Source organism: Hipposideros armiger, unplaced genomic scaffold, assembly GCF_001890085.2.
Source record: "Hipposideros armiger isolate ML-2016 unplaced genomic scaffold, ASM189008v1 scaffold_93, whole genome shotgun sequence".
Lineage (NCBI taxonomy): Eukaryota > Metazoa > Chordata > Mammalia > Chiroptera > Hipposideridae > Hipposideros > Hipposideros armiger.
This window is the reverse complement of record NW_017731443.1, coordinates 3,188,244-3,212,353: the sequence shown is the minus strand read 5'-3', so window position 1 is coordinate 3,212,353 and position 24,110 is coordinate 3,188,244. Positions and strand designations below refer to the sequence as shown.

The 24,110-nt window shown below is 48.4% G+C and overlaps 1 protein-coding gene across 3 annotated transcripts in view; it reads left to right on the top strand.

The window, feature by feature from the left end:
• The first annotated feature begins 10,703 nt into the window (after window positions 1-10,703).
• The window catches only part of MARK2 (microtubule affinity regulating kinase 2), a 54,483-nt gene continuing 41,076 nt past the window's right edge, over window positions 10,704-24,110 (top strand). For 2 of the 3 annotated variants that reach the window (XM_019645361.1, XM_019645360.1), the window contains exon 1: window positions 10,709-11,393. In XM_019645361.1, the coding sequence (XP_019500906.1) occupies window positions 11,340-11,393 (54 nt within the window). In that variant the 5' untranslated portion in view covers window positions 10,709-11,339. Of the gene's footprint in view, window positions 11,394-24,110 lie in introns of all 3 variants that reach the window. The other variant, XM_019645356.1, reaches the window with a different exon arrangement.

Genomic DNA, 24,110 nt, shown 5'->3' with positions numbered 1-24,110 from the left:
ATGCAGCCCTGCCTTCAACCTTTCAAAACCGCATGCTCAGCCTCAGTCTTGCAGCTTTGTCCCACCCTCTCTTTGGCTTAATTAAACCCGATCCTCAGCCCGTTTTCCCCATTCCCCAGACCAGGGGAGGGCCCACTTCACCAGTTTCCTTAGCCTCCTAAAGTAACCATTGCAGGCCAGAACGTTGTGGGGTTTGTTTTTCCCCTTTGGTGATACGGACTCTGAAGAGGGGCACGGGGAGCAGTGACCCCAAACCCCACTGTTCCTTTTAGAATCCAGGGGCAAGTGGGATAAATAGGACAGTCCCCCCTCAGCACCTGGACTGCCGTCTGCTCCTGATAATACTGAGCGTTCAGGGAGAGGGGCACAGCTAGGACTCGAGGTCAGTGGTTCCCATATGACACTGACTCAACCAGATTTTCAGACCCTCCAGAGACCTAATCTCTAAGTCGGGGAGGATCTGGGCCTGAGAGTGCTGTGTTGTGTGCTTATCAGAGCTGGTGTCAACCGTGGGCCAGCAAGGGCCAAACCAGGTGTGTGTGAGTGATAGCACAGAGTGGTTGACTCATGGGGCATGCATGGTCCTTTCTCCCCATCTGACTCATTTGGTGCCCAAGGATGTGTGGGGCCCTTTTCCAGGGGAGATTCGAAGACATGTGGTGAAGAGAAAGCATGGGCGAAGATTCGGGACCCCTGTATATGTCTAGGGTGCCTCCACCAGTGTGATATCAGGAGGGCCATGGAACTCCCCCATGTCTGTACCGCCATTTCTGCAGATTGGTAAAACTCATATCCTCCCTAATACAAAGAAGTACCATATTTCCCCATGTATAAGACGCTCCCATGTATAAAACGCACCTTAATTTTGGGGCCCGAAATTTGAAAAAAAATATATTACATAAAGTTATTGAACTCAAGTTTTATTCATAAAATTCATACAACTCCTCATCACTGTCAAAACTCCCAACCATTAGCTTGTCCTCATCTGTGTCTGATGACGAATCACTGTCTTCACATATTGCCTCGTCCTCAGCAGGAAATGCAAGTAAAAAAACCCTACAACCATTGTATAAGACGCACCCAGTTTTTAGACCCCAAATTTTTCGAACAAGGGTGTGTCTTATACATGGGGAAATATGGTAAATGCTGAAGTCTGGCTCTGAACACAAGTATGAATTATTGCAGGTGATTTCTGTCTGTCCTTTCAATCGTGTGACTGTGTTTACATTTATGCCGATGTGCTTTTAAACAACGTGGCTGTGTTGCTGGATGTTCACAATCGAGAAAACGTATATACAAGCTCGTTGTAAAATAGTGAAGCTAAATGCACCTGCACTGCTGTTAATATGATTGATGGTTTGACCCACTAGACTGTGAGCTCCTTCCGGGCAGGGACTAGGTTACAGTGATTTTGTTTTCCTAGAGCCCTGCATAGGGCCTGGCACATAGTAGGTGCTCAATAAATGTTTGTCAAGTGCCCTCTTGTTGTGTATTCCTATGCGATATTTTTCAGTGCAAGCTGGTCCCTGGAGTGCTGTTCTCTGGACAGGGTGGCTGTCACGGTGACTACGGGTGGCTTTCTGTGACTTCAGCCCCACATCCCAGCTGGCAGGGATCTGCCCAGCCTCGACCAGGACCCTATGGACTATATGAGTGTGTGTGGCTGGGAGCTGCTGCTGGGCACCGCTGGGCTTCCAGGGAGAGGTGGAGAGTATGGAGGGAAGGGCATGACTCCACCGGAGTGCAGAAGGAAGTTTCTGAACGTAGGTGACTGATTGCTTGGGGTCCCCCACCTGGACCATAGCCACCATCCTGAAACACCAAGAAAGCCTCCCATACAAATACCAATGTTCCCCCCGCTCCAGGGCTGGTAGTGGCAACTCTATCCAGATGTGATGCTGAGAACCAACCACGACTTGGAGTGAAGGGGTGGGGGAGGAGGGTGCCGTTGCCCCTGACCCCTGACAGCCATGCCCCTAGTCCCCAGTACTCCTTTGCACACTGAAGCTAGCCACCTTCACCTCCCAGTTGCCCTCCTTGGGGACCAGGTCAAGGAGATCTTTTTGGATGCCAGTAATAGCCCTGTGGGCAAAGCCAGTCTGAGACAAACGAAGAAGCAGCCCCTTCCCTCCTTGAGAAAAACTAGAGTGTGTAAGGGTGTGTTTGGGAAGGGGCGGGGACACTGGCTGGGCCCCTGTGCAGCACCCCAGTTGCATCACTGCTGGCCCAGGCTCTGCAGCTCCTCCAATCTGACCTCCCTCTTGTGCATAAAATGCAGTAGTCAACCCCTTCGCCTCCACTTCCACCCCCACACAGCTGGCATTCAGGGCCCTTTGTAAACTGTGAAGTCCTGCACACCCCTGAGGTGTGGTAGAAGGATGGGGGGCTGGTATAGGAAAGCACTTCTGATGGGATTGCAGCCTCTGTGTCTGTTCCCCACTGGATCTGTTGAAAAAGGGGAGCCCAGCTGACCTCCCCAAGGCAGCACAAGCAGAGAGGGGGCTGCTGCACGCAGGTGGGTTGACAGGTAAGGTGGCTCCACTGCACCCCGGTGTGTCTGTTTTCCCTCCTCCCTAGAACCAGGTGCCTCAGCGCAGAGCCTTCACACCGAATCTGTTCAGTCCTTCCCCCCTAGAAGGAACAACATTGTTTCTCACACAGAACGTACCAGCCTCCAGAGAAGGAAGCAGAGCAGGCCTTTTGGCCTCCCCAAAACCAACATCAATGTCTCAGACCTTGCGCCCCACACTTGGGAGGCCTGAGAAGCAGGAGCAGCAAGGGGACGGGGGGCTGGGCCAAAAACCCTGTGGGCTCAGATTCCACAAAAATGAATGGAGGCCCCATGGGCTAGCTGTGCTAGGAACTACAGAATACAGACAAGATATCGGCCCTGGTCTCCACTGTGCGTCACCCCATATTGTGCCCGTTATACGGGTGAGGGAGCAGACACCGCGAGATGAACCAGGTGACTTGCCTGCCATTCCAGAGCTGGTAAAGGAGCAGAGGGAGGCCAGGCCCAGGTCTGTCTGACTCCAGAGCTGTTGTCTCCTGCGCTACATCGCCTGTTTCTGCTTTAGGAAGACCGTGACATGTTTCTGTGACAGCCCAGGCACCTGAAGGTTCAGGGGGCGGGGTGGGTATGGACTCAGGTGGGAGATGGGGAAGGTCATTCAAAATGACAAATTCTCAGCATCCCGCCATCCCGTTCCAGCACTCTGATGGTGGTACTCAGTGCCCTCAGCATCCCAATTTCCAGAGTGCCCCAGGTCGTGGAACCTGCTGGGATCATGCCCTGTACCTAGCAGTGCTGGCGAGAGGCTCACTGCACATGTGGGAGGGTGATCATCTCACCTGTCCCAGGAGGGAACCAAGCTGAGGGCTTTGAGGGTAGATGGAGTCTTGCTCATCACCTGCCCCTTTTCTCCAGAAGTTGGCTCCTGGGCCCCTGGGTAGGCCGTGCCTGCTGGCCCTGGCCTCACTCAGTGACCTGTGACGCTGGCTGCAGCTGGGCTAGGTATTTGGAGCCTATAAAAGTAGTGACTGGTACAGTGATATCTATATGAGCTTGGGCCAATCTAGGGGGCAGGGCATGGGGTGGGCTTCTATCCAGACGCTGCCCTGTCCCCTCACTCCCTCTCCCTGACCTGGGTGAATCCTCTTATCCATCATAGCACCCACGTCTTCCTAGGTGAGCAGTTTGCCTCTGAGAGACTCACCCATAGCCCTTCGAGGTGAGAACTGTGGTTAAGACAGCTGTATGTGGACAGTTGTTCAGAGCTCAGACTCAAGAGGCCACGCAGACCTGGCCCCACAGCTGCGAGCTGGGTGAGATGCACACACTGCTCCAGGCCCCGGGAATATAGCTGTGAACAAGAGAGACAGCCCTGCTCCCCCGGCACCCCTACTCCAGGGGAGACACAGCAAACAAGGTTCTGATATGTCCAGCAGGGATGAGTACTGGCACGATGGTGGGGCGCTATTTTTTCCTTTTTTTCTTTTGTTCTTGTTTTGATCATGGATATTTTCAAACACACCCAAAAGAAGAGAGAGAATAGCATAGTGAAGCCTTATGTACCCAGCTTCAATAAATATGGTCAATTTTGGTTTATCTTTACCTCCCCACATCTCCCTCCCTTCCGGATTATTGTAAAGCAAATCCCAGACGTGTCATTTCATCTGTAAATAGATCTGTCTGTATCACTGAGAGATTCAGACACTGTTCAGATCATTATCACAGTTTAAAAATTAATAATGCCTTAATGTCATCTAATATATAGTCAGTGTTCACATTCCCTAACTGGTCCATGAATATCTTAACATTTTTAATTGTGGTAAAACACACATAAAATTGACCATCTTAACCACTTTCAAGTGTGCAGTTCAGTCGCAAGTATATATCCACGTTGTGCAACAATCGCCAGAACTTCCTGAATATCTTTTTATAGCTCGTTTGTTTGAATCAGGATCTAATGAGGTCCACACATTGCATTTAGTTGATACGTTTCAACCTGTAATAGTCTGTCTTTTCTCTTTTTTTCCTTCCTTTCTTATTCCTTGTTTAAGAACTCAATGACGTGTCCCATAGACAGAATTTCCTCTGTCCTGGATTTGGCTGATCGCATCGCCTCATACCGTCAGCATGTTCGTCCATGGGGGGATGCAATGTTGAAAGGGGGGTTGGAAAGGACTTCCTCAGGAGGCGACATCTAAGAAGAGAGCCATGAGGTTAAATAAGGAAAGGGAGTTCGGGGCAGAGGGGACAAGGAGGGCCAGAGCCCTGTGGCTTTCTTTTACCTGCTATCCCCTGCTACATGCCAGGCACTGTTTGAGGCACCAAGAACACCACCAGGAACCAGAATATGTCCCTGCTCTCCTTGGAACTGGAGACCTCAGGCACTGCTCTCCAGGGGCAGATGGCGCTGAAGAAAGCAGAGTGTCCCCCCGCAGATACCCTGCCTGCCGGTTCCATCCAGGAGCACCTATACAGCTTTGGGTACATGGGGACATCATCTTGGCACACTGGTGAGTCATTGTCTGGCCTGCCCTCCACCTCTTCCAGGAAGCCAGTGAGAGCCCTGGACACCAGCTAGTACCGACTCCCCTCTGCCAACTCCAAGTCTGGGGCTGCTGTTGGCCCGTCTGACATCCCCCCAGATGGGAACTCCCGGAGGGCTGCTCTCCTTCATGCCTCCATGAGTTGTTCCTGTTCCCGCCAGTCCTTCCTTGCAGCCCTTTGCTTATCCTTGGGATCACCTCTTCTAAGAAGCCTTCCTTGCTGCTCCCTCCATCCAGCTCTCATGCTCCCACAGGTCCCAGATCATCTCCTTCGGATATCCCCCTCTGAGCCCCATTAAAAACTGCCCACTTCTGCTTCTCATAGAGCCTCTGCCAACATGGCAGCCTGGCTTTCCATCCAGGGTGTTCGGCCTTCTCAGCAATGGAGGTGGCAATACCTGCCCGTGGACAGTGCCCAGTGTGGGAGTATGGGTTCGTTCAAAGGGCACCCCCTCCCAGGAAAACAGACTCTGAAGGGGCCCTCCCTTCCTGGTACCTTTTCTCCTCTCCATCCCTCCCTCTCCATGGGCAGCTGGACCTTCCTACTGTCCTGTACAAACATATGAGCAAGGCTGGAAGGGACACTGTCCCCTCTACCCCAGGCATGGGGCCAGGTCATGGGTGAGGAAGGGGGAGATGGGCGTTGTTGCTGGGTTAGGATTTTGGAGAGTGTCTTAGTCCATTCAGGCTGCTGTCACAAAACACCAGAGAGTCATGACTTAAAACAACAGAAATTTCTTTCTCACAGCTCTGGAAGCTGAGAAATCCACTATCAAGGCGCTGGCAGATTCAGTGTCTGGTGAGGGCCCTCTTCCTGGTTTGTAGAAGGCAGTCTTCTTACTGTGTCCTTACATGATGGAAGGAGCAAGGGAGCTCTGTGGGGTTGCTTTTCTAGGGGCACTAATTCCATTATGCCCATTAAGTCACATGGAACGCTTATGACCTAATCGCCCCCAAAGGCCCCACCTCCTAATACCATCACCTGGGGGATTAGGATTTCATCATGAATCCTGGGGGAACACATTCAATCTATAGCATTATAGAAGACCCCATAGAGAGCAAAGAGTCCAGCTCCCCTTCATTGTACAGACAAGGAGCCTGAAGCCCCAAGAGGGGAAGGGAATTACCTAATGGCTCACGTGATCCATTAATGACAGAGCTGGGACCAGAATGGGCTCTCTTACTTCGGATCCACGGCTGTTCTTCAGGGAAGTGGGGAGGATATAGCAGAAAGCCTTAAAAGAAGACGGGGAGGCTGGCTAGAGTACGCTAATCACCAGCCCACGCTAAGCGCTGACCATCCATCAGGGTCTACACACATCTCATTTATTAACTCCTTATAGCCTTGCAAATCAACCCTATAGGGTAGGCCCTTTTCTTATCCCCATTTAACAGCTGGGAAAATTAAGGTGGACAGAGGTAAGAGGTCTGCCTAAGGTCACAGAGCTCGTAAGAAGCAGCCTGGCTGGAGGGCCATGTGTTTGGTAGCCCATCGTTCACTGCCCGACTTCCCGCCTGTCACGGGCTGATTCCGCCATGCCCACTCCCCTAGCAAGGGCCGAGCTTCTCTACGCTTTGTTTTCCTGCTTAGTAGACCAGGGGTAATAACTGCCTCCTACTCATTGTAACTGTGATAATAGTGTCCACACAGCGCACAACTCCACGTGTGTTAGCAAAACCAGGAAAGGGGACTGAGACCGGCAGTTCCTGTCTTTGTGTAGCTCATGTCCTGGTGGTGGTTGGGGAGGGGGCACTGATAATAAACGTATTCTAGTCCATCAGTTCCAAGATGCACTTTTCTTCACACTCGGGCGTCTCTGGAATGTTCTAAATTTAATGTGGTGTACAGCGATGGTGACAAAGCGCGTGATGGAAATTCAGAGATGCCAAGAAAAATAAGGCAAAGCTCCTTGAGATGGGAAGGTGTTTGACGAGTGAGAGGGCAGGAGTGGGTCTTGGCACTCCTTGATCAGAGGCCAATTCTGGACCATTCTCGTGGCCACCCCCTGGAGTGGCCTGCCCAGCATAAGCATGTACTCTGGCTCCACTGGTTGGGAGAAGAAAGATTGAGAAGTGTTTCGAAGTTTCAGAGGGGTGAGAATAAGGATGTCTTCCACTCCAGCATCACTGCCTCCCTTTTCTTCTTTCCTCCCTGCCCGCCCCCAGAGGGCGGTGGGGTGGTTTGCTACCCTAAGCTCTTCTGTCTGCTGGAGCTGGGAATCCCATAGCTCCATCTTCCACGGTTCCAGTGGCCATCATGGCTGCCCTGGACCACTGGCCATGTTGGTTGCTTTCTTCGTGGTCTGGGGCTGCGTTAGATGCCTTTACTTTTGTGTCTGTTTTGTTTGCAGTTGTTCAGGTTGGAAAGCTTGGAATTATCTTTAACTCCTCCCTCACACCTCTCCAAACCAATCCATCAAAAAATCCTGTTGTCTCCACTGTCTGAACATAGCTCAAATCCTACCACTTGCCCTGCTGCTGCCCTCTCCAAGCCACTGTCATCTCTCACTTGAATTATCGTAAAAGCCTCCTTCCTGAACTCCAGGCTTCTGCTCCTTCACTCTATTCTCAACCCAGCAACCAGTCAGATCATGTCACTGCAGTGACTCCGCATCTGACTCTGAGGGAATGCCAAGCAGTGGCCCTCCAGGCCTGGCCCCACATCGCCTTTCTGCCCTCTACTCCTACTACTCTCCCCCTCGCTCACTCTGCTCTAGTCCCGTTGGTCTCCTTATTCTTTAACTAGCCGGGCCCGCTCCTGCCCCAGGGCCTTTGCACTGGTTGTACGCTCTTCCTGGGATGCTCTTCCTCCATATCTGCAGAGCTCATTCCCTCACCTCTTTCAAGTCTTTGCTCGCATGTCACCCTCTCAGTGAGGCCTATATTGACTACCTTAATACTGCAACTTGTTTTCCACCTCCTCACCCTTACAATCCCGATCCCCCTTATAGCTGGCTCTATATTTTTCCCATGGTATTTAATACTTACTATTTTGTTTATCTGTCTTCCCTCAATTGAAATGTAAATTATCCAAGGGTGGAGATCTTTGTCTATTTTGTTCACTGATGTACCTGAAGAGCCTAAAACAGGGCCTTGCACATAGTAGGTGCTCAACAGAGATTTGTGGATGAATGCATTTTCAAATTAGAAAGGGGTAAATGTGTGGCAACATATAATTAATCTTTGAAGAGAACTAGGTGGTTTCAGGAATTTGAGAAGGTGATACTTGAACTGGATCTTTAAGTACACCTGGAAGCTGAGGTAGGTGACTGGCAATTGATCAGCCGGAACAAAAACCATGGAGGTGGCAGAGTTTGGTGGCAGGGAAGGAGCTAGGGGGAGGTGTCAGCCAGTTGGAGAGGATATTATTAGCAAGATAAGTTCAGGCCAGATACGCAAAGCTTTGGATGCAGGTTAAAGGCTTTCTTACCACCAGGAGCAGATACAAAATTTGTGGGACCCAGTGCACAATGAAAATGCAGGACCCTTTTGGTAAAAATTTCAAGAGTAACAGCAGAGCATTAAATCAAGCTCAAGGCCCTTCTAAGAGTAGGGCTTTGTATGACTGCACAGGTCATAGGCCCATGAAGCCAGTCCTGCCTCTCCTATAAGGGAGCCAGTGAGAGCCTTCAAGCAGGACAAAGATGTAATTGGAGCTGGACTTTAGGAAGATTATTCTGGCATGTCTGGTGGGGTAGGAGAGGGAGTCTAGGCAGAGAGACCAGTTAGGCAGCCTCTTGCAGACAGAGTGAGGAAGAGGAGGGGACAGGTGGGGTGAGGGTGGGGCTAAGAGGCAGAAGGCTGGGGTGAGAACTTGAGTGAATAGAAGCATGGAGGAGGTAGAGTTTACTTAGACAGGAGCATGGGCCCGAGAACACCCCTGAGTGCACCTTCCTTTGCTTCTCCAGCCCCTTCCTTTTTTCCCTTCTTTCCAGACCCAAGCCTTAGAAGTGAGATCCGACACAGGAATCGGCAATGCCTCTCCCTTTGGCCACCAGAGGGCACATCATTCTCATGGATTTTCATGAATTTGGGGTGGGGGGAGTGGAATGGCCTCTGTCCTCACCTCCTTCTCTCTATCTCCCTAACCTCCTCCTGCATTTGTTCACCAACTTCTTCATCAACGGCTGAGTGCCTGAATGGAGCTGGGGCAGGGCACGGGGAGGTGTCCTGGAGTCCAGCGCATTTACTACTACTGCAGAGAGTACCTGTTGCCTTAGGAAGTACTTTCATACCATTTTCTCATTGCATCTGTCTGGATCTGTATTTCTCTGGTTGACTTGGCCAAGGGCTGTCTGCTCAAGATGCTGTAGCTGGGAGTTGGAAGTCAAGTGTCAGAAGTCCACCCAACACTTTTCCCCACAATCCCTGGGGCCTCTCTGCTCCTGTACCTTGGGGGACTTGGTTGAGCCTGGCCTCTGGCTCCTGTGGGAACCCTGGCTTCTGCCCACCTTAAGCTGTTATTGAGCGCTGGGGCAGGGGCAGGGAGGCAAGTTCCAACATGTCTGGAGTAAGATGGATGGGGCAGCTTGGAGCCAGAGAAATCAGGCCAGCCCACTGCTTTTCTCTGCTGTGACTGTTTAAGGAGGAAGTGAAGACTGGACCCGGGACTTTGCCACATGGACTTCCTGTTGGAGTCAGGGGCTCTCCAAGGATGACAGGGAACTTAGTTTATTGATGGGGAAACTGAGGCCCAGGGAAGGAAAGGAACTTCTCCAGGTGCCCATTCTTTGTGCCATCCTGAGGAATTCTCATTGTCAACCAGTGTCTGTTTTCCATGAGTTTCTTTGTCTTAGAAGGGATAACTGAAATGTGAATTAAGATGAGAATGTCTTTCCTGCCTTAGTTTGCGAGAGTATTTAAAAAGGTTACCAGGAGGACTCAATATTACCATGGTGTGATGTTGTTTTGTGTTATTTTGAACAATTAAGACTTTTTTGGGGGGAAAAAAGGAAGGTAACTAGAATTCAAAGCTGTTATTTAGAATGTCATCACTGGAACAAAGGCATGGATTCTTTCAATATAGGGACGTCTAGAAGCCTAAGCTCATGTGATCACATGTTACGTGATTTTTCCAAGATCACACAGCATTTTCACTCCACAGAACTGGGGGGCTGGAATGCAGGGCTGAGACCTTTGTAGCTGGGAACCAAGGACGCAGACCTGGTGCTTGCCTGGGACCTTGACAAGAAGCCAAGATAGACAATGGCAGGTGATGAGTTGTAGATAGACAAGTAATAGATTAATGATACATTTGACAGGTGACACATGTTGATAGGTTGGATGATAAACGAGATGGATTTTATGAGCTGACCTACAACGAACAGACAGGCAGATGGGAAATTGCTTTAGAACCAAAAGATGCCAACCTCAGGGACAGCTAACGGCCTTATTTTCTATTTAGTCAAAGAATAACACGCTCCCTGTTCAAGGTTTGAAAATACCCGAAATCCGACGGAAAGAAACGAAGTCAGACTCGGTACCACCCGAGGGAATGACCCGGGGCTCGCCCGGTCTCGGGTGTTGCCGGAAATGGCCGACGACTGCCGTCGGCGGCGGGGCTGGGCGGGGCGGGGGCGTGGCCGGCTCCCCGCACGCGGGGCGGCTTCGGGTGTTTCCGGAAACTGCCGAGAACCAACTTGGAGTGGGCAGGGTAAGGCCCGTGGGCGTGGCTGGAATACCCGGAGTCGCTTCGTGTATTTCCGAAAACAGAGCCGAAGCTTGGTCTTCACAATCGAGGAGGCGCGCGCGTCCCAGGAGTTTACCTTCTTCGGGTGTTTCCGGAATTCACCAGTAGTCGGTGGCCAGGAGGAGGAGGCGCGCCCTCCTCCCGTTCCTGGCCGCTTCGGATATTTCCGGCTGCTGCCGGCGGAAAGAGCCGAGGGCCGGCGGCGGTGGCGGCCATGTTGGGAGCAGCAGGTCCGGCGGCGGCTGCCTGTGTGCCGGGCGCGGAGCAGTGCCGCTGAGGGCAGGGGAGGAGCGAGGCAGGCGGCCGGCTGCGGCGGTAGAGAGTAGGCGGAGCGGCGCAGCCCGGCCTAAAGGCGGCACAGCCCAGCCGGGGGTCGGGGGGGTGCGGTCCGGAGCCGCTCGGAGCCGGCGCGGCCTAGCCCGAGCGGCGCATCCCCGGGCTGGCGTGAGCGGCTGCCCGGCCTCCCCGCACCCCCGGCCGGGGCCCATGCGGCGGGTGCCCCTGCTGTGAGAAGCCCCGCCCGGCCGGGCTCCGCGCCTTCCCTTCCCTCCCTTCCTCCAAGCTTCTCGGTTCCCTCCCCTGAGATACCGGCGCCATGTCCAGCGCCCGGACCCCCCTACCCACGCTGAACGAGAGGGACACGGAGCAGGTAAGGAGCCCCGAGGGCTCCCCGAATTCTCTGGCTGGGCCCCTGCACCTTGCAGAGCCTCCTCGCTCTCTGCTCTCCTCGTGCCCCTGCTGCCATCCTGCAAGCCTCGGCTTCCCTGTCATCGGGCTCTCGGCCCCGCACCTCCCCTTCCGAGTCCTGTCCTGGGACCCACCTCGTCCTGACTCCAAGCTGCACACTTGTCTTTCTGCTGACCCCCGCTTCTCCTCTTACCGCCCTCCCGCGCTCTTCCGTGTTTGCTCCCCTGCTTCCCCTTCTCTTCCCTTTTTCTCTCAGGGGCCTTTCTGGTCTTCCTCCACCCACGCTTAAAGCAGCCACCCTCCTCCTCAAATAGTACCCAGCGATTTGCCCCAGATCGTTGTCCACATCGTCTTAACATCTCCTAGCCTTTTCTCCTCCGCCCGCACCGGTTCTCCCAGTCCCTGGTTATCACCCTCAGGGTCCTTGCCCCGGAGTGTGTTCTCGATTCCTGTCCCCTTCCAGTTGCCCAGCTTTTTTTACCCTGCTTGTTCCTTCTCCCAATTGTGCTCTCCCTCTTGCTTGCAACCCACCAGCTCCACCCTCATCACCTTTCCAAATCGTTCGCCTACTCTTTGCTCATCACTTTCCCTTCTTTTCAACAGGAGCTCCCTGGTGCCTCGCGCTGGCATTTGTTGCTTCCGTGTTTCCCATACAGCTGTCATGCGCGTAGTTTTCCCACAGGTTGTCTTTGGGGTTCCACTCCTTTCAGCCTTTGGATCCTTCATGTTCTCTTTCCCTGGGCTTTGTCTTTTAAGTCTCTTGGCCTTCCGTTTCTCACTGTGAGTGCTTTGCCAGCCTTCTCCCTGGGCTCTTCCTACCAAGGGAAAGACACTACTATTTCAGCCCACTCCATTAACACAACCTGTTGCTGGGTCCTTTCCCAGGTCTCGCTACATCACCATCCTTGCCTGCCTTACACTGCAACACAAACCATGCTGCCTGCTTGTCTCCACTCCTGGGTCTGTCACTTTTCATCGTATCTTCTCCTTGCTTGTTCCCCTCCGGTTTCCCTACCCTCACCCCATCCTCCTTGCTATGCCTCTTAATCAGGATTGCCTTTCATCTCCATATTAGTCTCCTGCCTTCTTCGTATCATTTATTTTCCCCGCATGTGCCCCTATCCATTCCCTTCCAATTGACTAGTCTCCGTAACTTCCCGTCCAGGCATTTTGCATGCTAGCTTCTCAGTCCCCCTCATCTTAACAATCACTGCTATGGTTTGTCACCCAAGCCTAAGCCTTTTTTATGTCATCTCACCCCTGAGCTGAGAGGCATCCACTTTCCACCCCTCCCCTTTCTTTCACCATCTCCAGTGTCCCTTGCTGACTGCTTTGTGGAGTGTTCCCTGCCTGTCACACCCTTCTTGGTGGAGAACTTTACTAGGCCAAAAAGACTTAACCTGAGAAAGGAACCCTTCTCCCCTGGGGCTACAGTGCTTTTTGCATCCTTTTTCCTCATTACATTCTTTATGTTTTCCTTTTGCTGCTTTCTTTCTTTGTAGCCCAATGGAACCTTTGCTATATTCTCTTGCATGTTAACATCCTTCTCTGAAGAATCTTCCTTCTTTCCATCAGTCCTAAGTTTTCCTCTTCTGTTACCCCCTTGCTCTCCTGGGCAGTCAGGAATTCAGGAGGAGTTCTGGGCTGAGTTTTTTTGTGCAGTGGTTGACCCTTTTGTTACAGATGGATTGATTGCTTCTGGGGGGCGAAGCCGGGGTTGAGAGGGAGGAAGGGATGATTTCCATTTTTTCCCTAGGTTTGGCTGCTGGTTCTGTATGGGATGGGTCTGAGGATTTCGCAAACAGGAGCACGGCCTGCATCTCGCCAGCTGCCTCGCTTGCAGGCTGTTTCTCTTCTTACTGGGAACCACTTTCTCTAGGCCCTCTTGAGGTTGCCTATTCCATTTCTTTTCCTATCACAACCTTTGTTTTAGCAGGTAAACCCTGCTTAACCAGAGAACTTTTCCCAGACTGCTGATTATGAGCTGGTAGGAGGAGGCCAAGTGACTGACTGACTGGCACCTTCAGGCATTTGGGGAGTGGCGGTGGAGTGCCTACTCTCAGCGCGGCTGTGGGGGGCATTGTGTTCAGCAGAGTAGAGTAACAGACTGCCTCAATGTGGTTCCTTTGTGCTGTTTACTAAATGTAAATGTATTCTTGCCATGGTCTTTTCGTAGTGGTGTGTGTGTTGATTTCTGTTCTTCCCTACATGCCTAGCATACTGCTGAGCGCATAGTAGGAAGTCGACGCACACCCACTGATTTTATGATAGCTGTAATCAGTGAACCATTTGGGAATGTAAGCTGTTCTTTGATAACTTTGTCCAGAGCAGTGGCTGCATACATTGTCACCCTGTTCCAAATTATGATTTACTTATCCCATTTCTACTCTTTATGGACTTAGGTTCCCCTGAACCATTTCATAGCTTCTGCTGTTCTCATGGTAGCCGTCTCACTATTGACTTGATATTAAGTCTCCTCCTAGTAAAAGCGTCGACTTTGGAAAACCTTGGATACACCTTTTTTCGGAAGGTGCCCGTATTTTTTAAAACAAGAAAAAAGACAAGTAGCAGCTCCTTTGGTTCCCAGACCAGGGATGCCGGAAGCATTGGATTCCTTTAGAATAGATCACGCCCTCAGGTAAGAGAGCAAGAAAGCTCTTCTTGGTCGTGTTGCCATTCTAGCTAATGTAGTCATGGAAGCTTAGTCAGCAATGCCTTCATGCTATGAAACAAAAAGCAGAAAAGCAAGGGATTTGGTTGGGCTGATTCCTGCCCCCCAAAGGTCCTCTATCACCTTATTTAGATTTAAATTATTTAAATTGGTGTCATGGAAAATAGATAAACAAACTCCACTGGTTGTCTTCCAGCTCCAGTCTCTCTTTGCTCTTCCTCTCCTCCTGTCTCTAAAACATGTGGCGATGAGAAGCTGTTTCCAGGAGCTCTTTGATCACATCTGAATTAAACAAACATAAACACACAGAGAAAATGTTGAAGCATAAAAATAAACCTTGTGTTGTTGCAGGGACGTTGCCTGTTTGCTGTGGACTCTGCTTCTAACAGTGAAAGTAGGAGATAAAAGAAAGTCAGCTCTTTCTTTAAGATGATTTTTGTGACACCTAGTTCCGGATGTGCTTTATCACAGCCAAAGACTCTTCTTTCCTCTTCGTTTTGCAGAAGAAGGATTGTGACCAGGGGCTGGTAGTTTGGGGGATTCTTAGTCTGTGAGCTGAGCTTTCTGTTCACTTTTCCAAATGGCTCTTCTGGCCTGGAGACTTGGCAGTGGTAAGAGCAATCAGCAAGATGACTGTTTCCAGCCAGCAGTGGCAAATAGGCAAATGTGGAGAGGGGTCCAGCTTCCTGAGTTCACCTGCCGCTTCCTAGAGCTCTCAGAGAGGTAGAGGGGCTACGTACATGGCTTCCAGCCTGCCCCACCTCTGGGCCTAAGGAGCCATCAGAGAGGGCTCCCAAGAGAAAACAGGAGCCTTTCAAACACTACCCATCCCACTTCTGCTACAGTGGGGTAGGGAGGGCATTGTTGTCATTCTTTTGGCGAGCGAGTGACATTGTTCATTCTCTCAATTAGATCTGGGAAGAGGACTTTGGAAGTCTGGGTGAAGAGAGCAAATCTAACATATAGGATCCTGTAAAGAACAGCTGAGCCACTTCAAACACACGTTATCGCTTGGCTTCCAGGGTTGGTTCTGGCTGAATGTTGCACTGCATAATTGGTTTTAGTGTCATCTAGTAAAGAGCTCAGTTAACTCTCATTTCACCCCATGCCCTGTGAGTTGTGCGGTGATGGGCTCTAGGTGCTGACTCTGACCTCTGCTCTTTGACTCTGGCTAGTGGTGTTGCCTTCTGGGCAAGGATGTGGGTGAATGTCAGACCATATATTTTCGTTTTCTGCTTGGCTCTAGAAATCAGGAATGAGGTATTATTAGAATGAGGGCTTTCGGAGTCCCTGGAGTTCATAGAATTGCCATACTATGTATGACCTTTGAACCCAGTAAAGGTAACCGCCTAGTAAATTGTAATAATTTCTCTCTAATCTGTGGACGTTGGTAACTAAACAGATGGATACAAGGCAGTCATTGAAACTTGGCCTGCCTTAGATTAAAATCAAGTTTGCATAGGGATAACTGAAATTTTCCAACGGTGACCAAAGATTGGGCCTGAGATTTTTTTTTTTTTCCAATGTAAATGTCTTAAGCAGAGTTGATGCCTACGAGGTAGGAAAAGGTTGAGAATTTGTTTGCCTGAGAGGCAGGCATGGTTAGATCTCTTGGGAGTCCAAAGCTTTTCAGGCTAGACTTCTTCCCTTCTGGGTGGAACAACCCAGTTGTCAGTAGGCATTTGACCAGTACAAACCCATGCCTTCAGGAACTCTTTCCCATTGAGCACTTAGCCACCTGGCTGGCACTTCTCTCCTCCCAGGAGCTTCCATGACTTTCCTACATATATATTATGTCAACTTAAATGAATATTTTATGCCCAGAGTGCATCCAAGCCTCAGACTTCGTGGACCATTATCGACAAGTGGGATGGGGGCTGGGCGCCACCTTTGGCCCCCTGATTGTGTCTCTGCTAAATGGACTCCCCAGCAGCACTTTGAAGCCCATTAATAGATTGGGGTGAAGTAACCTCAGCAGATGGAAAGGGTGAGGAGGGTGGTGGTCCTTCCTTCCCTGAGACTGCCTGATGAGGCTTGCCTGAGTAGCCAGGCCCAGCCCCAAGTCCCTCTGCTTGGTTAAGCTGTAGACTGTGGCTACTAGGTCTCTGCTTTGGAGAGGTGTGGAAAGGGTTTCCTTTCCTCTTAGCTATGGTTGTGCTGCCAGGTTGGTCACTTTTCTGTCAAAGTAAAAATTGAGAGGGATGTGGAAGGGGTGGGTGGAGTTTAAACCTGGCCCTTTCTACTTCAGCGGAAGTTCAGCAAAATGACAAACCAGATAGTGGCTGAGTTTTCTTCTCTTGATGGGAGATTCCAGCATTTGTACATTTTGCACTTGAAGCTGGGATCCTCCAGGCTTTCTCCCAGCCTTCATCAAACATGAGTGAGTCACTGAGTGTTATCTGTGCATTTCCCCCTTCTGTCTCAGCAAAGGGAAGAGTAAGCCTTTACAAACCTTGGGGTGGAGGAAACCACGCATTTCCCACTTCTGGCATGGGAAGAGGCCATCTATCCCCATGTCAACTCTGGCTCTTGGAGCAGAGTGTCACTACCCCACCACAACCCATTGAATGTCACTGCTGTCTCTTAGACTTGGAGATGGTACATCTGATTCTGAAACGTCACCAAGAGAGAATCTGGCCTCTTGGTTTCCAGCTCTCTCTCAGAGGAGGGGTTCCTTCTCGTGCCCACTAGACCTACTTACTCCTCCTTTTGGGGGCCTAAATAGGCTAGATCCCTTCATCTGAATGTATGTTTTTGTCTAGAGTGTTTGAAGTTTCTGGGGTCCTCTGGGGAATTCTTTCTGCAGATTTCTGTTTTGGGGTTGGCACTCATTTCCCCTTACTTCCATTGATTTCTTACATTTCTCATTAGGAAAATGGTGAAAAGGGCAAAAACAAATGTATTTCTTTTTCTGCACCAAGTGATTAATTTTAGGCTTATAAAGCCATATATATAATCACAAGGTTTGGTAGGAGAGAGGGTGAGATGGACACTGATATTGGTGGCTTGGTGAATCCTGTGGGACAGTGGGGGTGGGGGTTAGGGGAGAGAGAAGAGAAGGGGTGTGTTCAATGGCTGGCTCTGAGCCACCTTTTTCTTTTTAACATAAGGAAGGCGGAGCAGACCAGAGGCTTCTCTGTAGAACCAGTCAAGCTGGTTTTGAGCAGCCGCGGCCTATTTTCCTCTGTGTTCTTTGGGAAATTGGCAATACAAAGGTCTGCCTCCTCTGGGGCTCTGCTCATTGAGGCATGAGTTTGGATGATGTCTGTAAACAACCCCCTCCCTCCCCCCAATACTGAATGGGTCTCTGAGCTGGGCCTCTCCACGTAACTGGGCCTTCTCTACACCCCACACACCTCAAGGCAACTTTGTGTGACACACCTTTCACTGGAAGCTCGAAGATACAACTCTTTCTCTTGAGCCCCCTGTGCAATACACAGGTTGGCAAAAGGCCCCCAGCCTGGCCAGGAGGGAGGGACTGGGTCTGTGATTGGCTCCCCACTTGTGGATCTGGAAGGGAATCTGGACTGCTGACTGCTGGCTGTCGTGATCTGCCTGCTAAATCCAGTGAGACCCCAGACCTTTGGGCTTGGTGCGGTGAGACTGTCCATCCAGGCCTGCTGGGGAAGAAGAAGGGGAGAGAACTCCAGTAGTTTTTGGTCTTTGGCAGCTCAGCAGGTACTTCGGCCGTGGCTTCGGGGAACAGTTTGAGTTTGTCCCTATCAAGGTACCTGTAGGAAAGGTGGACGCCATCAGTCACCACATGCTGGCATTTCTTGAACAGCACTAGGGAAAGGCTCCTGTGACCATCAGTGCCGTTGACGTAGCAGGATTGGTCTTCAGTTTCCTACTAAGCAGAAAACTCAGGAGTCTGGAAGTTTGGTAATGAAGTGAGGCTACCTACGAACAGCTCCATCCTGCGTTCTTGTCCTTGGGCGCAGGCTGCCCCTGCTGCTGCCACAGTGATCTACTCATTGCTTCTCCTAAGCACCATTTCGCTGCGGGTTTTTCCTTCACCTTCTTTAGACCTAAGGGTCTGTTGGCCTTCCCTCACCCTTTCACTTCCCCGCTCCCCTCCGCAGATGGCCATCATTTGACTGCTTTTGCATGTAGTGTTGGAAGCACTTGTGGCTTGTTGCTTTGTTTTTTGCCCGCAAGAGTTTGAATTACTGGTTCTCCAGTCACAGGAAGTGGGGCCCCTTAGGCCCTCTTGGTCTAGCATAGCTTCTGATTGAGTTGAGCTTATGGCAGAGTTGAAAGGAGATCCCAGCACTCCCTTTTGGACGTGAATAAGTGGTTTTGTTGTGGTCAGAGCAGGCTTTGCAGCTTGATTCCCTGTACTGGAATGTTGGGTCAGCCCCGACTGTGACTTTGGGCTTACTTGATCGTTCTAGGCCGTTTGCTCATCTGTAAAAAAGGAGTGACAATAGTACTTACCTTAGAGGTGTAGTTCTTGTGGGTATTAAAAAAGTTCATGAATATAAAGCACTTAGAATAGTGCTTGCCAGGATGTAAGCAGCAGCAGTATGCTCTAGATGCACAACTTTGTGGGTTATCTCTGAGCACCACACAACTCCAGGTGGGTATAAGGGGTATCCATTGGAATTTCTCTGTAATCCATTGAAAGAGTCTTGGCCTCTTCCAGCCATTGGGGTCCCATAGGTGCTTTTCCCAGCATTTCTGGGGGTTTTTATTTTTGTATTATTATTTGTTAACCAATCAGCTATCTGAAAGAAAACAGAATGCTGTTGGAAAGGTGTATGTACTTTTGAGAACACTTCTTTTTAATTAAAAAAAAGGTAGCTCATTTCTTCATAAGTATCAATATTAGGCAATTTTATTGATTAAAGAAAAAAAAACTACCATCTGCTGCCCACATTTCTGTGTCATGAATGTTGGTAGTGGTGGTGGGTGTGCAGCCTCATCGATGGCTGGAAGGCCAAATCCGAAGGCACTGAAGCATGGGCTTTTCTGAGCCATGGAAGAGGCCCCTCCAAGTGCAGGGATTCCTTTCATGTTCCTTTCTTCAAGTGCAGTATTTACCCTTTGGCAACAGGAGAAAGCTCCCTGTTTCTCTTAAAGACCACATGGGAGCTCAGCAGCTAATGATTTTAGGTTCCTTTTTCACTAGCAGAGGGGCCTTCAAGGGCAGGTTCTTGTTACCTCTGTTGGCTCCTCTGAAGTGAGAAGAAAGCCTCCCCTTTGTGAGGCCTGGAAGGGTCGCAGCCATTTCTCAGCTGCTCCTGTGAATTTGTAGGCTTTGAATCTGGGGCTGAGATTTTGGTCTCAGTTGGTTCCTTGTTTGTCTTCATCTCTTGCCACTTCTAGAGCCTGAATGCCTGGTTAGAACAGCAAGTGAGTTGCTTAGTTTTTTCACATTGCAACTGTGGCCGGGGAGAGAGGTAACAGTGTCGCCTCAGAGCTCATCAGGGAATATTTCTTTCACTGTATTTCCCTCTTCCTTTTGACCCCTCTGCTGACTTGTCTCACTTCCTTTTTTTCTGTTTGGTTTCTTTGAACTCTGTTCCTTCATTATCACTGCCCATCTCGGGTTTTCATCTCCGTGTCCCACTCTGCTCTACCTGTTTCTATGCCTCTTTTGTGGCATGGCTCAGGAGAGGAATTCTGATAGTCTGAGATCGCCTTTATGTATAGAATCCCAGAACCACCCAGTCCTTTCTTTCTCCTATTCCTCTGATTTCTATAAAGTTAAGGATTCACTGCTTTAGAAAACATTTTCTTTTTATGTCTCTGGAGCCGCCTTCCTCAGTAAAGCCAGGCTTGGCAATCCGACAGCTTATTAGGGACGGCATCCCAGTTTCCCTGGTGATGGTCTAAGCTGTTTTCTCTGGCCTATCAGAAATGCCATAACTCCAGACCCTGTCTTGGGAAAAATCTGAGGAGGCACTTGTTAATTTTGGTAGCGCAGTTTTGAACTTGGTTCTCAAGGTGTGGTCTGGGGACTCCAGGGGTGCCTAAGGCCCTTTCAGTGGTATATGAAGTCAGAATTATTTTCATCGTAATATTAATGCAGTATTTGCCCTTTTTTTCACTCTCACTCTCTCACCAATATACAGTAGAGTTTTCCAGAGGCTGAATGATTGTGTTGACATCACTCTTGGCAAAGGAAATGTATTTCTGTATTCTTATGTTTTCTAGAATTTTTAAGGTAATATTTTAAGGTATGAATATAGACGTTTTCAATAATGAACTCAGTTTGTTCTCAGTACTTTTACTGTGGTCTTACTAGATTTCTTTGGTTGTATCTACGATAACCTCTGTAAACCTCATTGTTGTTCAATAAGTCATTATTTCAAAATCCCAGCATTTTCCTGGCACCTTCAAGGAAACACAAGAAGTAAGTACAACTTGTAAAAACTTTTGGGAAAACTTCTAATTTTTAAATTTTTATTTACAACTTATTTTAGCACTTAATTCTATTTAATTCTAAAATAGAAGAAAATTTATAGTATTTCTCTTATATTTAAGGATGGATTGTTGGCTTTAAAAAGCTTAGAAGACTTCATCTCAACACATAGCTGCAACCTCTATTTACTGAAATGGACATATCAGCAAGTGAAATGGAGGAATCTACTCCAAAGAAACTGGGCAAAATTGTAAATAAGAAATGAAAAAAAAAATTAAAAGAAATGGAATCACAATGAAAGTTATCTTCTCAGCTTTATAGATGTTAATAATGTACCTTACTGTGTCTTATGCAACAAAACATTTTTGTATCCTATTATAGTGCCAGGTAAGCTGCAGCATCATTTCAAGACCCATCATTCAGAGTTTAAAGAAAAAGGAATTGAATATTTTAAGCGTACAAACCATGAACCCTTTCAAAGCCAAAATTTGTTCTAGCTTTTCAACTTAGAAATGAAAAAGTCAGTGAAGCCTCTTACAGGATAAGTTATCACATTGCTTTGGCTGGAAAAGTGCATCCAGTAGCTGAGAGATAATAAAGTCATGAACAGCTGACATTCTTGAATGCCCACTGGATGAAAAGTTAGTAAAATTCAGGGCAGGGCCACTTCATGTGTTACCGCGACTTGTCGAATTAAAGATTTCGCCACAAACTTGAAGACTGAGTTAATATCTTGTTTACAGGACTTAACTTTCACCTTATAGATGAGCACATTTATAGACGTGGCTCAACTTGTACCAGCACCGACTAGGCTTCAAAGAATATTTTCTTTATGTGAATGCTCAGCAGCAAACACACATGCTGATAAATATGGAAGGGTTGAATAACTTTTCTGACTCTTGACGGTTTACCCTGGAACAACTTCGTTTCCATTTGTTCTGTTGGTGCAGCAGCAACGGCAGAGAAAACTGGCGCCTAACATGAATCAAGGCAGCGGCACCAGACTGCCAGTGGACGGACGGAGTTCCTGCTGCACACTTGTGGTTTAAAAAAAAAAAAAAAAAAAAACCATTTTCACTTAAGGATGTCCTGGATGAAGCACTCAAAATTACTAATTTTTATTAAACTCAACCCTCTAGTAAAGGTTTCTTTACTATTCTGAGGGATGAAATGCAGCATGTCCATGGAGCCCTGCTGCTATATACTGTAGTCCAGTGTGACTGGCTTGAAAAAATGAATGCGCTTGTGTGTCGGAACTGAACCAGTTGCATGGATCATTATTTTTACTTGAAAGAACAACTGATGGACACTGTGGTTATTATTCATACTTGAGTGTTTCATGGACATTTTCTTGAACTTGAGCAGAGTAAGTCTATTACCATTGCCAGTGATAAAATTCAAGTTTTCAAGCGAAAATCGGAATTTTGGAAAATTTGTATTTCTCAGACTTTTTTGATGAGATTGATGGTAAAATTAACGGAATGTGCTTTTTCAACATTGTGCGAAATGCCAGTATTTGGAAGTTCTGCATGAGTCAGTGAAGGACTACTTTTCAAGATAGCCAGTGGGTAAAAAAAAGAGCCATTCAGAGTGCAAGATGACAAATGGATTTTAACGTAAAAGTACACAAAAGGTTCATTGATAAAATTTTAGATTGCACATTGCAACTGGCCTTTAAAAACGACCACTTGTTGAGTTTTAGTCTAATATCAAAGAAGAAAATCCTCAATATCTGAAGGACTATTAAACTCCATTTTCCAACTACAGGTCTGGGTGAAGTGAGATTTTCTTCATATCAAGCAACATACCAAAATACATTGAAGGCAGAAGCAGATATGAGAAGTCGGCTCTCTTCCATTAAGGCAGACATTAAAGAGAAAAAAAGAATGCAAAACAATGCAGTTTCATTTTGTTTTAGAAAATATAGTTTCTTCATTAAGAATAGGTTATTTGTGTAAACATGTCATGGGTTTATTGTTATTTTGAATGAATTAATAAAAAAGAATTTTTTTAATTATCAGTGTCAACTTCTAATAAGCTAACTCCTGATGGCTATAACCCACATGAACAAAAGATCTTTGCAGTCCTCAATAATTTTTTAAAAGTGTAAAGAGTTCTTGAGACCAAAAAGTGAGAGAACCTCTTTTGTAGACAAAACTTGAGTTGATGGCCCCTCTTGGGTTGGTTACTTGCGATGATTTCAGAAAGAGCCCCTGTTTGCATTTCCCAGGGCGCTATATAATCACTGATTATATAGAGACTTTGACCCAAGTTAGTTTACTTCCTTCTTCTAATACATATAGCATTGGCCTTGTAAGATGTTTGTTTTTGTTGTTTTATCTGTGGTTTGTTTATTCTTTCCCACTCTTTTTTTCTTGTTTTCATTCTTCCTCTTAATTAATTTTTCTCATGTTTCCCATTTTTTTCTTTTTTTTTTTTAGTTTTTTTTGGGGGGGGTCTGGCGTTGTGTTTTGACTGCACTAAAAGATCAATTTGTCAGGTGGACTTCCTTTGGTGTGAAGTTGTGGTTTATATAGTTTTTTCATTAAAAATAAATGTTTACATGTAATGGATTTAATGTTCTCTTTTTTGTAGATTGAAATTTCTCTTTTTTATTTTATTAATTTTTTAAAAAGATTAATTTTTAATCTTTTTTGGGGGAGGGGAACAGCGTTGTGGAATCGGGGAAGGGGAACAGACAAGCTGCTGTTCTTTCGTTCTTCAGTCTAGTTGTGGAGGACGTCGCTTCACTGGCCCATGTTGGTATTGTGATCATTGCGCTCTTCCCCAGTGGGGCAGTTGCTCACCGGCCATTGGACGGCCTCTCACTGCGGCTCACGGCAGCTCACGCCAGCTGCTGGCCTCTCACTCTGGCTGCCAGCCACTCATGGCAGCCCAGCTCCAGGTCGAGCTGTTGTTCACCATCTTAGCTGTAGAGAGTGCAGCGTCACTGGCCCATGTGGGATCTGAACTGGCGGCCCTGCTACTCAGAGCTAGTGTTCCCAAGCCAACTCTTAACCAACGAGCCACTCAGCTGGCCCAACAATGTGTTTTTTCCAGGACCCATCAGCTCCAAGTCAAGTTGTTGTCCTTCAATCTTAGTTGTGGAGGTCGCAACTCAGCTCCAGGTCCAGTTGCCATTTTCAATCCATTTGCGGAGGGCACAGCCCACCATCCCATGCCGGTGTCGAACTGGCAACCTTGTTGTTAAGAGCACGCGCTCTAACCAACTGAGCCACCTGGCTGCCCCAGTGTTCTTTTTATTTTATTTATGTTTTTAAAAAGCATTTTCTTTTCTTTTAAGATCTTTTTTTTTATTGGGGAGTTGGGGAAGGAGAACAGCCAAGTTGTTGTCCTTCAGTCTTAGTTGTGGAGGGCGCAGCTAGCTCACCTCCACGTCCAGTCGCCATCTAGTGGCCCGTCGTCAGCTCGTGCCCACTTAGCTCAAGGTGCTGTGTTCAACCTTAGTTGCAGGTGGGCATAGCCCACCATCCCATGTGGGAGTTGAATCGGCAACCTTGTTGTTAGGAGCATGTGCTCTCACCAGCTGAGCCATCCTGCCACCTGTTGGCAGCTCAGCTCGAGTGCAGCTCATTGGCCCATGTGGGAATCAAACCAGTAATCCTGTTGCTCAGAGCTCG